This window comes from Zootermopsis nevadensis, unplaced genomic scaffold (assembly GCF_977971745.1).
Source record: "Zootermopsis nevadensis isolate Lab colony 2312 unplaced genomic scaffold, Znev_1.0 Znev_ptg000016l, whole genome shotgun sequence".
In the NCBI taxonomy this organism is placed as follows: domain Eukaryota; kingdom Metazoa; phylum Arthropoda; class Insecta; order Blattodea; family Termopsidae; genus Zootermopsis; species Zootermopsis nevadensis.
Window position 1 is genome coordinate 12,667,971 of NW_028259148.1, and position 16,058 is coordinate 12,684,028.

General features: G+C 41.2%; 2 protein-coding genes across 3 annotated transcripts in view; one reads left to right on the forward strand and one right to left on the reverse strand.

Annotated features, from left to right (window-relative positions):
- Window positions 1–16,058, reverse strand: part of LOC110838717 (uncharacterized) — a 97,049-nt gene that overhangs the window by 57,487 nt on the left and 23,504 nt on the right. The window lies entirely within an intron of this gene.
- On the forward strand, window positions 122–14,216 carry LOC110838715 (uncharacterized). Of its 2 annotated transcripts, XM_022082204.2 has the most exons (11): window positions 125–286; window positions 2,690–3,779; window positions 3,908–3,976; window positions 5,037–5,249; window positions 6,264–6,379; window positions 7,417–7,527; window positions 8,681–8,758; window positions 9,312–9,409; window positions 10,076–10,226; window positions 12,385–12,546; window positions 13,828–14,216. In XM_022082204.2, the coding sequence occupies exons 1-11, from the start codon at window positions 164–166 to the stop codon at window positions 13,912–13,914; spliced, it is 2,298 nt and encodes a 765-aa protein (XP_021937896.2). In that variant the 5' UTR covers window positions 125–163; the 3' UTR covers window positions 13,915–14,216. The 2 variants fall into 2 exon arrangements, 1 of the variants encoding a protein (XP_021937896.2); XR_002546206.2 differs by lacking the exon at window positions 10,076–10,226 and having other exon boundaries at window positions 122–286.

Genomic DNA, 16,058 nt, shown 5'->3' on the forward strand with positions numbered 1-16,058 from the left:
CCTGTCTGCGGACAGACACACGATGATGACGAAATCAGTTTACGGCGGTTAAAACGAAACAATGGAATGTAACAATGGGAAGTAGCTTTGTTGCGCTTTGCAACTGTAAATCAACAACTTCGTTTCCATTGACACACTCAGTCAACAACAACTCTCAGTCAAAATGGATAACGTGCCAGAAGGCTCCAGTATTTTGGAGAAAATAAAACGAACCAGAATTTACATAATTTTATCTTCTATTTGGAATTCAATACGCGAATGGTTCATACGATTAATCAGGAGTCGGGTAAGTAACAAAATATGATTAGACTTCGGATGTAATAAGAAATTTTGTAGAATTCCTGACGAAAGCTAAGCTGCCTGTTTGAACAAAAGACAGACGTGTATAAAATCCGTGTTCAGGGTCACGACTCCAAGTAACAAGACTGCAAAGCTGCATTTTATAACGGAACACGCAGTTTTCGAGTTAATTCTTCGCACATTTTCGTCCCGAGTTCTCTTAGCTGACGTAATAAAAGTATTTATCGTTCCATGCACCCGAGACGAACCTTGCCCCTGAGTTAAATGCAGCAGCTATTTCCGAAAATACATTTTTTAATACGTGTTACGTGTATTATATACTTTTATTGTTAGAGATGACTACAAATTTTACGACAGCGTCTTTCAAATGACGTATGATGATTCTAGAATGGCAGTTTTCTGAAGTTCCCTGATGTGTTCGCCCAGAATGTTGGCCAAATATTTTCTAAGTGAGGCGTGGGCCTTCTGTCGCTCGGACCGTGGGTTCGAATCCCACTCAAGCCATGGATATAATAATAATAATAATAATAATAATAATAATAATAATTCAATTCATTTATTAGATTGCTTGGCAACAGCCAAGCACTAACAATAAACATAACAATACAAAAACAAACAAACAATGGACTAAATATATAAATGTACAATATAATAATGATAATATATCAATTCATTAATTTATTTAAAATAATTAACAGTAAATGAGCTAAATAATATACCTAAAAGTGAAACATTAAAATACAAAAAAAAACTAATTATATAAATGTACAAATAATTCAATTCATTTCAACAAGCAAATGAGCTAAATAATATGCCTAAATATATAATAATTAAATTAAAATCAGTTCAATTATAAACAATACATACAAAATGAAAAACCAAAATATGGATAAAATACAATAATTTCCTCAGTTCAACTGTTCATTACAGGTAAATTGGCTAGATAAAATGCCTAAGGAAAATATTCTCCTTGTTAACAGACTGCATTGGCAGGAGAAACAAAGGACTGGCCTTAAAACTGCGATGAACGAAAAACGTGAAGTAATAATAATAATAATAATGTAACACGTATTAAAAAATGTATTTCAGAAATAGCTGCTGCACTGTGTACCTCAGGGGCAAGGTTTGTAAATACTCTGTAAAATGGTGAATAGATGGAATAATAATGAAAATAAAAGATACTCAGTATGTGAAATTCGTGTCTAGGCCCATCTTTTTGTTAAATAAAAATACAGCAGTCGTCATGTATAAATTAGAAATAAGACGTCTTCAACTGTCATATTTCTTAGGGGTTACAATTGTAAATTTACACAAAGTACAAAAATGTTCTATCGCATTAAAATGCGTATATTATGTGACTTTGTGTGTTTAGGTCAGCGGTTAATACAAATCAGTTAGTGATTTCCCCTAATTGCATTCCTTGTCTACAGCAAAACAATTAATTGCTCACGATTCCTTACAGAATTCTTTTTTGGGGGGGGGGGGGGGGGCTGGTGTCAGCGACCTTAATATTTTGGAAGGTCTAGAAATTGTATAAATCGTTGTAACAATCACTGAGATGATAAATAAAAACACCATTTTAACTAGAAAACCGAAAAGTCCATGATGGCAGGATAATATTAAAATGACACTCAGTTAAGTTTGGAGAGTCTGGTAAATTGGATTCATCTGCCTCCTATTAGGGACCGTTGGAGGGCTCTTCTGAACACTGCAATTGACCTTAAGGTTCCATAAATGTCGAAAAATTTATGAATCGGCTAAGTGTACTCTTAGCTTCTGACCAAGGACTCTGCCCCATGGAGTTATTTGGTTAGTAAGAAATTCTGCATAAAGCTGAAAAATACTTCATGTAAAATATAGTTTATATTTGATCCACGCGAGACAAATAGAAATTTGGCAGCTTCTTACAATGTAGACGCTTCAAACCAAATTTAATCCAAATCCGTTGTTATTTTAAAGATACAACACCCTGAGAGATACAAAGTACAATTTTTGTAAGTGTTTTTCGCTACTGAGGGGCACGACCATTCGTTCGATATCCACCGGACGGGTTTGGATCATATTTGATGTAGAGGATCAGCTATTCTCAACGACCTCCAAATCGTACTTTTGAATATCATATGAAATTTCGTAAGGTAGACAATGAGGTGCTGCGATCTGGTGCCAAAGTGGCAACTATCAAACAAGGTAAATTGAATGCCCCTAAATGCACGTTGATAAGAACATATGAGGATATTATGTGTATTCCAGCACGGAACACACTTTTCGAGCTTAACTTTGCAATGTTTAAGTATCTACAATGCACCACGAGGATTTTGAAACTTTGAAAGTGCGATGGTGAGACACGGAATGTCAGTGTCTAATGCGCCTATTATATCTTTCTTTTCAGGATCAAGCGAGCCCTGGCAAATCCCGCCAGAAATTCCGAGGTGGCCAAGAAAATCAGGGCTCCCAGGAATCTCACGGCAGCCGGGAAGGTCGGTATGATCAGGAACCTGCGGACGGACGGAAAATTCAGGGCGGCAAGACGCCCGAAGCGGCCAGGAAGCCCAGGCCGTTCAGGCCAAGGAAGTCGCGTACAAACAGAAGCCTACCAGGAAGCACACGAGTGCCAGGAACTCAAGGCGTCCAGGATACCCAGAGCGGCCAGGAAGCTCAGGGCGGGCAGGAAGCTCAGGGCGGGCAGGAAGCTCAGACCGACCAGGAAGCTCAGACCGACCAGGAAGCTCAGGGCGGCCAGGAAGCTCAGACCGACCAGGAAGCTCAGGGCGGCCAGGAAGCTCAGACCGACCACGAAGCTCAGGGCGGCCAGGAAGCTCAGACCGACCAGGAAGCTCAGGGCGGCCAGGAAGCTCAGACCGACCAGGAAGCTCAGGGCGGCCAGGAAGCTCAGACCGACCAGGAAGCTCAGGGCGGGCAGGAAGCTCAGACCGACCAGGAAGCTCAGGGCGGCCAGGAAGCTCAGGGCGGCCAGGAAGCTCAGACCGACCAGGAAGCTCAGGGCGGGCAGGAAGCTCAAACCGACCAGGAAGCCCAGACCGACCAGGAAGCTCAGGGCGGCCAGGAAGCTCAGACCGACCAGGAAGCTCAGGGCGGGCAGGAAGCTCAGACCGACCAGGAAGCTCAGGGCGGCCAGGAAGCTCAGACCGACCAGGAAGCTCAGACCGACCAGGAAGCTCAGGGCGGCCAGGAAGCTCAGGGCGGGCAGGAAGCTCAGGGCGGCCAGGAAGCTCAGGGCGGCCAAGCTCAGGGCGGCCAGGAAGCTCAGACCGACCAGGAAGCTCAGGGCGGCCAGGAAGCCCAGACCGACCAGGAAGCTCAGGGCGGCCAGGAAGCTCAGGGCGGTGAGGAAGCTCAGGGCGGCCAGAAAGCTCAGGGCGGCCAAGCTCAGGGCGGCCAGGAAGCTCAGACCGACCAGGAAGCTCAGGGCGGCCAGGAAGCCCAGACCGACCAGGAAGCTCAGGGCAGCCAGGGCTACGGTGAGTTAGGATTTTTGTACATATAACATAAAACTTATGCCAAGAGACCTGCATAACAGGATGTCATGCTTGTAAAATAAAGGTATTCTACCTTAGATCATGCCTGTAATTATGATACTTTGTTACAGTTGAACCTTCAGGACCCCACCTTCCAAGACTGGAGGATTTTAAGGCAGTAAAACTTCTAGGAACGGGAGGTAAATATAACTTTCTGTTGATACTTCGAAAGTCAGCTGTTCATTTCTCTGTTTGTAAAACATGGGCCTTCTCTAGACAGGTTGGCAAAACTGCAGTAAAATTGGTAACAGCAACAGCTGCTCTGGAAACAAGAAACGTTTAAGAGTTCTCACGGCGAAGACAAACAGACATCTAAAAGTGTGTCGCTTAACCCCAGCTTATTATAACTGTAGAAACATACAACATTTTAAACATCAGTTTTGAGGTTTTCACAGAGGTGAGTATGAAGATTTCTGTCTTCTGGTTTGTTGCGCTGTGTAGTCTGGTCGATGTTTACCAACGTTTCAGAGGTCATACTGCCTCCGTCATCAGGGCGATATTTGAGGTTTTCACAGCGGTGAGTCTGAAGATTTCTGTCCATCTGGACAACTACCATACTACACGGTGTAACAACCCAGAAGACACCAATTTTCATCAGTTACAAGTGTCACCGCATTCAAACATCTGTAACAACGGACAATGGATATCCAGTCATAACCTTCTTGATTTCAAAGAATGAATTCTTGAAGATTTTTGCAAATATCCAAGTACTTTTCAAGCCTAGGACAATCTACATCTTTTGCCAACAATATTATTCTTTGTCTGATGGCTGACATTGTTCTTGAATATCTTCTGGAAAAATTGGATTGGCAATAACAAGCCGGAACCAACCGCTGTCTGTTTCATGATGGAGTAGGCATGTCGGAAAATTCCTAACCTTAGCACCAAGGGCATGTAACCACAATGACCCCGTTCAATCCTCAAGGATTCATTTAAGGCCATACACACTAATGCAATTTTTAAGCAAGCAAACGATAAGGAGACAAATATTATCAGTATCTTTTATCACGTATGTATTTCAGTCGAACTTCTAATTAATCAAATCGTGGATAGATTTCGTAAGTTTGTATGACTGGGTTAAAGGTCCTCCAAAGAAGATTCTTGAACAGGAGGCCTATAAAAAACGTGGAAGATTCTACTAATATCAAAGATTATTGTTGAGAAGATAGCAAAATGAAACATGACTGGGTGCTGTTACAGAATTTGGTAAGGTCGTCTTAGTTCGGAAGACCGGAGGTTTCGATGACGGGACGTTATACGCCATGAAGTTGATGGACAAGGAGAAGGTGCTAAAAGACGGTCCGGAGTTAGCAATGATGGAGCGACGTATACATATCAAATGCAATGGCTACCCATTTCTGGCGGGGCTGAAATATGCTCTTCAATCAGAATCGAAGCTGTACTTGGTGCTAGGTGAGTACATCAAAAACTATTCCTGATTTTGCGATGTAGGAGGGTCGATTAGTGGCGACTGACAGAACAGAAAACTTAACACAGCACTTACATTATTTTATATACATGTATATTATGGTAAGGAATATCTTTGAAGATTTCTGTCTTCATCGCCCTGATGACGGAGGCAGTATGACCTCTGAAACGTTGGTTAACACCTACCAGACTTCACAGCGCAACAACCCAGAAGACAGAAATCTTCATCGCCCTGATGACGGAGGCAGTATGACCTCTGAGACGTTGGTTAACATCTACCTGACTACACAGCGCAACAACCCAGAAGACAGAAATCTTCATACTCTGATGACGGAGGCAGTATGACCTCTGAAACGTTAGTTAACATCGACCAGACTACACGATCGATGGTCGATGTTTACCAACGTTTCACAGGTCATACTGCCTCCATCATCAGAGTATGAAGATTTCTGTCTTCTGGGTTGTTGCGCTGTGTAGTCTGGTCGATGTTTACCAACGTTTCAGAGGTCATACTGCCTCCGTCATCAGGGCGATGAAGATTTCTGTCTTCTGGGTTGTTGCCCTGTGTAGTCTGGTCGATGTTTATCATCGTTTCAGAGGTCATACTGCCTCCGTCATCAGAGTATGAAGATTTCTGTCTTCTGGGTTGTTGCCCTGTGTAGTCTGGTCGATGTTTACCAACGTTTCAGAGGTCATACTGCCTCCATCATCAGAGTATGAAGATTTCTGTCTTCTGGGTTGTTGCGCCGTGTAGTCTGGTAGAAATAAACTTCATCTTCATGTAGTAAAGACACACATTACCACTGGATCATAGGTCAATGTTTACCTAACCTCACAAAGAGATGTAGAGGTTCTGGGTCATCCCCGACTGCAGGGAGAGTCTTTTAGTTTTCTCTCTTCTGTAGAGCGTCTCTTTGTGGCAAAATGATTATACAACACTTCAGTATTCACTGACTTCTAATAGTTGTAAGTAACTAGGTCTTGATATTATTGTTGCAGACTACTTCAGTGGTGGAAACTTGATTAATCTGCTGAGGAGGTGGGACACATTTACAGAATCTGAGACGAGACTGTACATAGCTCAGATAATCTTGGGAGTAGAGCAACTGCATAAGGTAGGCACACTGTAATGATCTCCGATAAAACAGACAAAGCAAAACCTAAATGTAATTAGTTGTAACTGATGAATTATATAGCTGTAACATTTTTCGATTTCCTTTAAAACTTAATTTCTTCGTAAAACATGAAATTATTATTTTTAAATTTCTGTTAGAAATGTCTAAAGCAATCACAAAGGTTATTTTTTATGAATATTGTTTCCACGTTTCATTAGTGAAGCCTTTGATTTATTCTGTCATGTTTATTTATTCAATTATTATTTTTTTTTATACAATAACTGGACGTCGCAGAACTTGTAAATTTACATCAAATCTAAAACTTCTTCACGATGGTGAAGAGTCAATTGAATAAAAACCTGAATAGGAACCTGAAGACGGAGATAGAGTCTCATCTCCGAAACGTCGTTTTACGTTTTATATTTACTAGACGATGGATAATATCCAAGAAAATTTTTATTCAATTTTACATTTACACTTGTAACGTAAAAATGTAAAAATTTAACCTAATTCCATAAGAAACTGTGAGCAGTGTACTTGTTTGTAATTACTCTCAAAACTTTAAATGTGTAAACCAAAGACTAATCAATTTAGTCATCATCATCACTTGCATGATAAATTTTGTTTGTTTCGCTTTTGAGGTTATAAATTCCAATGCTTTCTTTCAGTTCATATTTTATGTCATTTTCATTCTGCAATATATTCTTCTCCTTTATCATGTAAACAAAATCTGAAATTATAAATGCAGACTTTTTTTATTAAAATATAATGCGTAATATTATTTTTTTGAAGTAAATTAGGTTCGGGGGGGGGGGGGGGCAAAACTGGAGGTTTTCCAAAATTGTCACATCATCAGAATTAGTTAGGCTCAATGGTGCTTTATTTAATCAGTAACGATAAATATGCCAGCTTAGTTAAGAGCGATACGTATCAGATAAAAGAATTTAACTGCATCTTACTCTCAGAGTACAAATGTAACGTCTCATCTCATATCCCCAGGGTACATAGAATTTAATTAGTCAATTTGTTTATTTCAGATGAAAATAATCCATCGAGACCTTAAACCAGAAAATATTCTGCTAGATTCTGACGGGAATATTGTAATCACAGACTTTGGTTTAAGTAAAGAGTTCCTGTTTCATCACGAGGTAAATTATATATCTACCTTATATTTTCGTCAATTTACCTACAGAAACAAATTTGCTGGAAATGCAATTGCTGTACGAGGTGCGATCGGAAAGTTTCAGACTGTGTCAATAGAGGGCGAACCGGATGTAGTACGAGCTTCTGCCGCTAGGGGGTGCGGCCTACATTCATAGTGAATCAGTGTGCCAGCCGGCATCATCGAATTAGCATTTCTTTCTTAGTTACGGGCGTTTTGGTAGTGCATTACACCGACCCTCCTGCGATTTCGGAATGGCGTGTGCATCAAATTTTGCCAAAGACTCACCAAAACGGCTACGGAAACCTATGAAATGCTAAAGCAAGCATTTGGGGAGTCCGCAATGGGTCGTGCACAAACTTTTGTGTGGCATTCACGTTTTAAAAATGGCCGAACCTGTCGATGATGACGAGCGTTCTGGACGACCATCTTCGAGCACAACGCCCGAAAATGTTACGAAGATTCGGCAGGACATTCACGAAGATCGACGTCGTACCATCAACGACTTGTGCGACATTGTTGGGATAGGCTATGGGACCTGTCAGCTGATTCTAAAGGAAGAACTCCACATGCGACGCATCCTGTCTGAGGACCAGAAGCAGAATCGACTTGACTTCTCGTTTGTCAGGAGCTCAAAGATCTTGCAAGAACCGATCCCAACTTCCTTTCTAATCTCCGTGTGACTTCTTCCTCTTCCCAAAGATGAAAATTCAGCTAAAGGGAAGGAGATTTGAGACGATAGAAGAGATTCAGGCAGAATCGCAGATGGTGCTTGACAGGCTGACAAAGAAAGATTTCCAGGGATGCTTCCAGGCTTGGCAGCGGCGCTAGGATCGTTGTGTTCACTCCCAGGGGAACTACTTCGAGGGTGATGGATGAATTTAATACCTGAGATAAGTGTACGGGTTTTTATAGGCGCAGTCTTGAAACTTTCCGATCGCACCTCGTACCTCTGAATGGCGGAATTCTCAGACCCGTAGCTCTTTTGACCTTTGAAAAATAGTTGATTATTCAGGACTGTGTCCAATTGTGAACTTTGGTGTAAGCCACACTAAGAGTTTTGTTTCTTTTACGAAAGAGTTAGTATGTATTTGCTTTGTATCTGAAGTTCCTGTCACAGTTGTTGTTTTCATCAACAGAAAACGCGAACAAACTCATTCACCGGAACACCCTCATACATGGCTCCGGAGATAATCGCAGATAAAGGCCACAGCTTTGTAAGTATCTTTTACTTTAATATCGTGAAAATAATAATTTTACTGTTTCATGCAAACTAATAAGACATCACATAATAATCCGAGGGTTTGGAGAGAAATCAAAACTCCATAGAGTTCATATATATCAGTCAGTATACATTACAGGAGGCAGAATCATTTAAATTAATTTCGTCATCACCTCTCTGAGGTCTAGTGTGATGATGAATATTTATCAGAACCCCGGTACCTATTAGACAGGAGGCTGGGTGGGCCCCATAGCTAGACTAGAGGAAAAATCCTCTGCCCCATTGGGGACCGAACCCCAGATATTCAGCCCATAGCTGGCTCACCTTTGGCCCTCATCTACCCCCAAAAAAGAAAGCAGGTTTAAGTGCTTATTTTTGTCTCAATATTCCTAAGAACAAAAGAAAATTATAATATCCATCACCAAATTGTTTCATATAAACGTGGATGCTAGAAATGAACAAATTTTATTTCTGGAGTCCCTTGTACAAATTTGTAAGAAATTAAAATGATTTATTGTAGCTGTTGCCCCTAATTTGAAATGTTGCAGGAAGTCGACTGGTGGAGTTTGGGCATAATGACTTATGAACTGCTCGCTGGGTACCAGCCCTTCGTTGACGGTGCAAAAAGTATAGAGCAACTTTATAAGTAAGTCCTTAGCATTCGTAAAGATATCTGACATATGTAAGATTTGAGGTTTTCGCAGCGGCGAGTATGAAGATTTCTGTCTTCTGGGTTGTTGCGCTGTGTAGTCTGATCGATGTTAACCAACGTTTCAGAGGTCATACTGCCTCCGTCATCAGGGCGATGAGTATGAAGATTTCTGTCTTCTGGGTTGTTGCGCTGTGTAGTCTGTCGATGTCAACCAATCAATCTACCAGACTACACAGCGCAACAACCCAGAAGACAGAAATCTTCTATCTGACATATGTTCCCTGTAGACATAACGTTCCTTTAAACAGAGTTCTATATCGAATGATTTGTGGCTAACACTGGACTGTCTATTGCAACGTTAGTAAAGTAGATGCATGCATTTAAAACCCGTGGAGAATCGATCTTAGAAAAACAAATTAAATCCACATTGATTAAGGAATCAAATATGTGAAGGACATCGATTTGACGTGAGGAACAGAGAAGGAAAAGGTTCCAAAAGCAGATAAATATATGTTTAACATTGACCAAGTTTGGAGAACTCAATGCAAGTTAAACACTGACCAGGACAGAATTCTGATAATGCATTATAAACACTATTTGAATGCATATTTAATAATTATTTTTTAGTGACAAATACAAGAATGGACATTTCTTTTACAGCTTCATTTTGGAAGATACACCAAAAATACCAGCAACATTTTCACCGGAAGTGGCTGATTTGATTAACAGATTTTTGGACAAAGATCCAAGTACTCGTTTAGGATCAGGGATAAATGGTCCTGCAGCCATCAAGAAGCATCCATTTTTCAATGTAAGTTCTTTTTCTGGTCCGAGGCTTGGTTAATGTGTTCGTAACAATGATTTTCTTTTAAAGGCGTGTAGGAGACTGGATTTTGTTGGCCCAGGACAGGGTTCGGTGGAGGGCTTTGGTTAATTCGGTGATGAACCTTCGGGTTCCCTAAGCCATCTAGTTGGTTGGGTCCACTGTGTGGGAAGCCTGAAGGGAAGAGACCGCTGGGGAGACCTAGACGTAGATGGGAGGATAATCTCAGGCGAGATCTATGGGAGATAGGAGTTGAAGGAGACTGGATTTTGTTGGCCCAGGACAGGGTTCGGTGGAGGGCTTTGGTTAATTCGGTGATGAACCTTCGGGTTCCCTAAGCCATCTAGTTGGTTGGGTCCACTGTGTGGGAAGCCTGAAGGGAAGAGACCGCTGGGGAGACCTAGACGTAGATGGGAGGATAATCTCAGGCGAGATCTATGGGAGATAGGAGTTGAAGGAGACTGGATTTTGTTGGCCCAGGACAGGGTTCGGTGGAGGGCTTTGGTTAATTCGGTGATGAACCTTCGGGTTCCCTAAGCCATCTAGTTGGTTGGGTCCACTGTGTGGGAAGCCTGAAGGGAAGAGACCGCTGGGGAGACCTAGACGTAGATGGGAGGATAATCTCAGGCGAGATCTATGGGAGATAGGAGTTGAAGGAGACTGGATTTTGTTGGCCCAGGACAGGGTTCGGTGGAGGGCTTTGGTTAATTCGGTGATGAACCTTCGGGTTCCCTAAGCCATCTAGTTGGTTGGGTCCACTGTGTGGGAAGCCTGAAGGGAAGAGACCGCTGGGGAGACCTAGACGTAGATGGGAGGATAATCTCAGGCGAGATCTATGGGAGATAGGAGTTGAAGGAGACTGGATTTTGTTGGCCCAGGACAGGGTTCGGTGGAGGGCTTTGGTTAATTCGGTGATGAACCTTCGGGTTCCCTAAGCCATCTAGTTGGTTGGGTCCACTGTGTGGGAAGCCTGAAGGGAAGAGACCGCTGGGGAGACCTAGACGTAGATGGGAGGATAATCTCAGGCGAGATCTATGGGAGATAGGAGTTGAAGGAGACTGGATTTTGTTGGCCCAGGACAGGGTTCGGTGGAGGGCTTTGGTTAATTCGGTGATGAACCTTCGGGTTCCCTAAGCCATCTAGTTGGTTGGGTCCACTGTGTGGGAAGCCTGAAGGGAAGAGACCGCTGGGGAGACCTAGACGTAGATGGGAGGATAATCTCAGGCGAGATCTATGGGAGATAGGAGTTGAAGGAGACTGGATTTTGTTGGCCCAGGACAGGGTCCGGTGGAGGGCTTTGGTTAATTCGGTGATGAACCTTCGGGTTCGGTAAGCCATCTAGTTAGTTAGTTAGTTATTTTTCTGTATCTTTTATCATACAAAAATGTACTGAATTATCTCTCTTCCATGTAACGTGTACTGTAAAAACAATCCTCAGTTTGACACCTGTTTTTAGATAACATGATTCTTTACAAATACCAATCCCCGGCAGAACAACTTGTATATAACAAATGTCATTAACATTGTCAGTAGATATATTAGGACTACAGTGTGTAAGGTGTACTGTCATATCAGAATATCAGGACTCTTTATACACTTATGTGTCTTAAATTTCCTAAATTCCCATTCAACATACTTTAAAAAAAACCATAATTAATTAATCTCAAACTTCTTTCCCATAAATGCGGTAGTAATTAATAACTTAAAGCCGACACTAAAGCTTGCAGCCTTGCAGAAGGCTTTATTTCAAAATCCTTGTACTGTTTTCACAGCTGAAGGGTCTTTTAGACTGGGGTGTTCCCACGTCTACATTGTCATAATTTCCTCTGCAATCAGCGATCTTGACCATAACACCAATCTTTGTGAGATGATAAAGTTGCGTCATATTGTGATATAATAAATATATATTAAATCTTGTCCGTCTAATCACAATAAATTCTTATAAAATATTAAAATATTACAATAATTAACATTTAAAATATTTAAAATATCAAATGATGTTCTTTATCGAAATATTCGATTTACATTAGACAGATGTCTAATGTAAATTTTAAATGTTAATTATTGTAATATTTTAATATTTAAAGGAATTTATTGTGATTAGACGGACAAGATTTAATATATACCAATGTTTGTGCTTCTACAGGGAGTTAACTGGGAAGATGTGGCTAGAAAAACTATTACGATGCCATACCTGCCGCCTCCTTATCAGGATACAGACATCGCCCCTGTTCAAGGTCATCTGAACTTGGAACTTCAAGATCAGTTACCTGTCGGAGCGTTGAAGAAATATCATAAAATCTTAAAGGTCAGTAAAAGTTTTATTATGTGGTGTATCACAACAGGGTTTATTCCTGGTTCTGGTTTTGAACCTTGTTTATAGAAAATATAATTATTTTGTAAATTCAGAAAAAACTAAGTACATGTTAGTATCTCATCATCAGAAGATAGGCGGGCAAAATTATCTTAGAGTGGCTAATAAATCCTTTGAAAGTGTGACAAAGTTAAAATATTTGGGAACAACAATAACAAATCAAAATGATACTCGTGAGGAAGTTAGGAGGTGATTAAATTCTGGAAATGCTTGCTACTTCTCAGTTCAAAATATTTTGTCTTCCCGTCTGATTTCTAAGAACCTGAAAATTAAAGAATACAAAACAATAATCTTGCCCGTTGTTTTGTATGGGTGCGAAACATGGTCTCTCACTCAGGGGGAGGAACACAGATTGCAGGTGTTTGAGAATCGGGTGTTGAGGAGGATATTTGGGCCTAAGAGGGAAGACGATGGGGCGTGGAGAAAACTGCACAATGACGAACTTAAAAATCTGTACTGCTCCCCCAGTATTGTGAGGGTGATTAAGTCGAGAAGAGTGAGATGGGCGGGACATGTAGCGCGCATGGATGGGACAAGAGGTGTGCACCGGGTATTGGTTGGGAAGCCTGAGGCTGGGAGACCTAGACGTAGATGGGAGGATAATCTCAGGCGGGATCTATGGGAGATAGGAGTTGAAGGAGACTGGATTTTGTTGGCCCAGGACAGGGTCCGGTGGAGGGCTTTGGTTAATTCGGTGATGAACCTTCGGGTTTCATAAGCCATCTAGTTGGTTGGGTCCACTATTTGGGAAGCCTGAGGGGAAGAGAACTCTGAGGAGACCTAGACGTAGATGGGAGGATAATCTCAGGCGGGATCTATGGGAGATAGGAGTTGAAGGAAACTGGATTTTGTTGGCCCAGGACAGGGTCCGGTGGAGGGCTTTGGTTAATTCGGTGATGAACCTTCGGGTTCGGTAAGCCATCTGGTTGGTTGGGTCCACTATTTGGGAAGCCTGAGGGGAAGAGACCGCTGGGGAGACCTAGACGTAGATGGGAGGATAATCTCAGGCGGGATCTATGGGAGATAGGAGTTGAAGGAGACTGGATTTTGTTGGCCCAGGACAGGGTCCGGTGGAGGGCTTTGGTTAATTCGGTGATGAACCTTCGGGTTCCGTAAGCCATCTAGTTAGTTAGTTAGTTATGATACCATATTTAAAAAGTTCGAGTACATCGGAATGTAATTACTTACTTTTAACTTTTGTAATTTGTATTGCAGGACTATTCATTCGTGTCTCCAGCACTTACTTCTGACAGACGTTTTGAAGGCGAAACCCCAGGAGTGCCCCAACGCAATAAGTTATAATATTTTAGCTGATTAATTTCTCATTAGTTACCTTTTTTTTTGATTACATGTATCGAAAATTATAAAACTAAGGGTTAATGGTTTTCATTCTTATCTCACACATAAAATTACATTTTATTATTCAGACACGAAACTAACTATTTAAATAGTTAGTTTCGTGTCTGAATAATAAATAAACGGGTACATGCTTTAGCCTTTTTTGTCATTCTGTACCAAAAAAAATGTTAGTATGAAACTTTGCATGTGTGTTATCACTTGAATGTCAAAATAACGAGAATACAGCAATAAAGATATTTATGTCACTGGATAATGTTTGGTTTTTAGGTTAAGTCTGCACACACATCTCAGACATATTTCGCCACCTTTACCTTATTCTTAAAAGCATTATTATGTCACAGAGAGGCGTTAGATCTTGGACGAAATGTCACTGGTTCTCACCATGGGTAAGCAGGTTCGCACCCAGAGCAGCCAATGTGGAATTTGTGATGGACAAAAATGGTTCTTAGTTGGTCTCTTCTCAGAGTGTTCTGTCGATATCATTCCACTGCTCTTTTGTATTCAATTATGTTGTGATCTGGGTACTGAACAGTGGGCCTGTTACCCACTAAACTTTTATAGAGACAGTCTGCCCCTTCACAATAATAACAATGATGACGTAACATTGTTTGATGACGTCTTTTTCTGACGACGACGACGACAAATCACAAATTTTTATAATAGAAGATCATTGTGAAACAAAGAAGTTTAACCTTATTCCATCAAAACTTGGGAACATACAATTATTTTTGTGGAGATTTTATTATCACAATCATCATCATGTATTTATTGATGTACATTGGTGGACGATTTCGTTCTTTTTGAGGTTAGGTTGTGCTGACATGAACATATTTGAGTGGGCCTACTTTCCATGGTGATTACTTCTGGTGTACCCATTTTATAATAATGATACTGTTTTGTTGTGTCTTATTGTTCTTGTTGTGCCTTATGTTTTTTGTCTCATTGTTTTTGTGGTGTCATGTCTTTTTTTCTTACTGTTTTGTTGTGTCTCATTGCTTTGTTGTGCCTTATGTTTTTTGTGTCTCATTGTCTTGTTGTGTCTTATTGTTTTTGTTGTGTCTTATGTCTTTTTGTCTTACTGTTTTGTTGTGTCTCATTGTTCTGTTGTTTCTTATTGTTTTTGTTTTTGTTGTCTTATGTTTTTTTGTGTTATTGTTTTGTTCTGTCTCATTGTTCTGTTGTTTCTTATTGTTTTTGTTGTCTTATGTTTTGTTGTGTCTTATTGTAGGACCACTGCCACCGGGTAAAAACCCATTTGCAGTCAAATAAATAATAATAATAATAATGATGGATCAGTTCCTTGTTGCCTGTGTAATATTCAAATCCTTGATATGTACGTGAAAAAGCCATGCTTAGGGTGAGGAGTTATAGAAGCCCAGTAGTGTCTGATTATGAACCGGATGGTATGAGTAGGATTCGACCCCTGGCAAGGGCAAAGTGTCTTTCTTCTAACCCCTATTCTGGAGACAACCTGGCCTGGTCTGGGGGTGGGGACTACAAAAAGTAAGCTGTCCGTGGTTTCGTGTACAATATGATGTTTTTCTTTCGTATCCAGTACACACCATTCAGAATGCACTCCCAGTATAAATCACTGGCAGGATAATTCCTCGAACAAACTGAGATTTGCCGAGAGTGGCCACACCCTAGTCATAAAGACGTTTCGGGAAAACGTCTGATTTTGGTGGTGATTGTCAGTGACGATTGGCGTGTGAACACTGGTATTAATTATTGTTTGTATTCTAAATACCGCCACCGTGGTCTAGCGGTTAGAACGCTGGCCTTGTAATCCTGGAGTCTCGGGTTCGATTCCCGGCGGTGCCCGAATTTATAACTTGTGTTGGGCAAGGCCATGGTCTAGGCAACACGAAGTTTTCCTCCGTGGCATCCCAACAATTACTCCATTCACACACAGAAGAAGGCAATGGCAAACCACTTCTGGATCATCTGCCAAGAACGTATATGAACAGGTCCCAGTCCGAGAAAAGGATGGAAGGATCCTGTTCATATGGACCTGTCGTCAGACAGAACACTAATTAATTCTAAATACTGTGTTTTGATTATGACGTCATTGGCTTGTGCTATAAAGG

Bases quoted from the DNA above. Each gene is read 5' to 3' on its own strand.
- LOC110838715 (XM_022082204.2), top strand. From the start codon at position 164: ATGGATAACGTGCCAGAAGGCTCCAGTATTTTGGAGAAAATAAAACGA. The intron at 3,977-5,036 runs GTAAATATAACT...GTGCTGTTACAG, and splicing joins AAAACTTCTAGGAACGGGAG to AATTTGGTAAGGTCGTCTTA. The intron at 5,250-6,263 runs GTGAGTACATCA...TTATTGTTGCAG, and splicing joins GAAGCTGTACTTGGTGCTAG to ACTACTTCAGTGGTGGAAAC.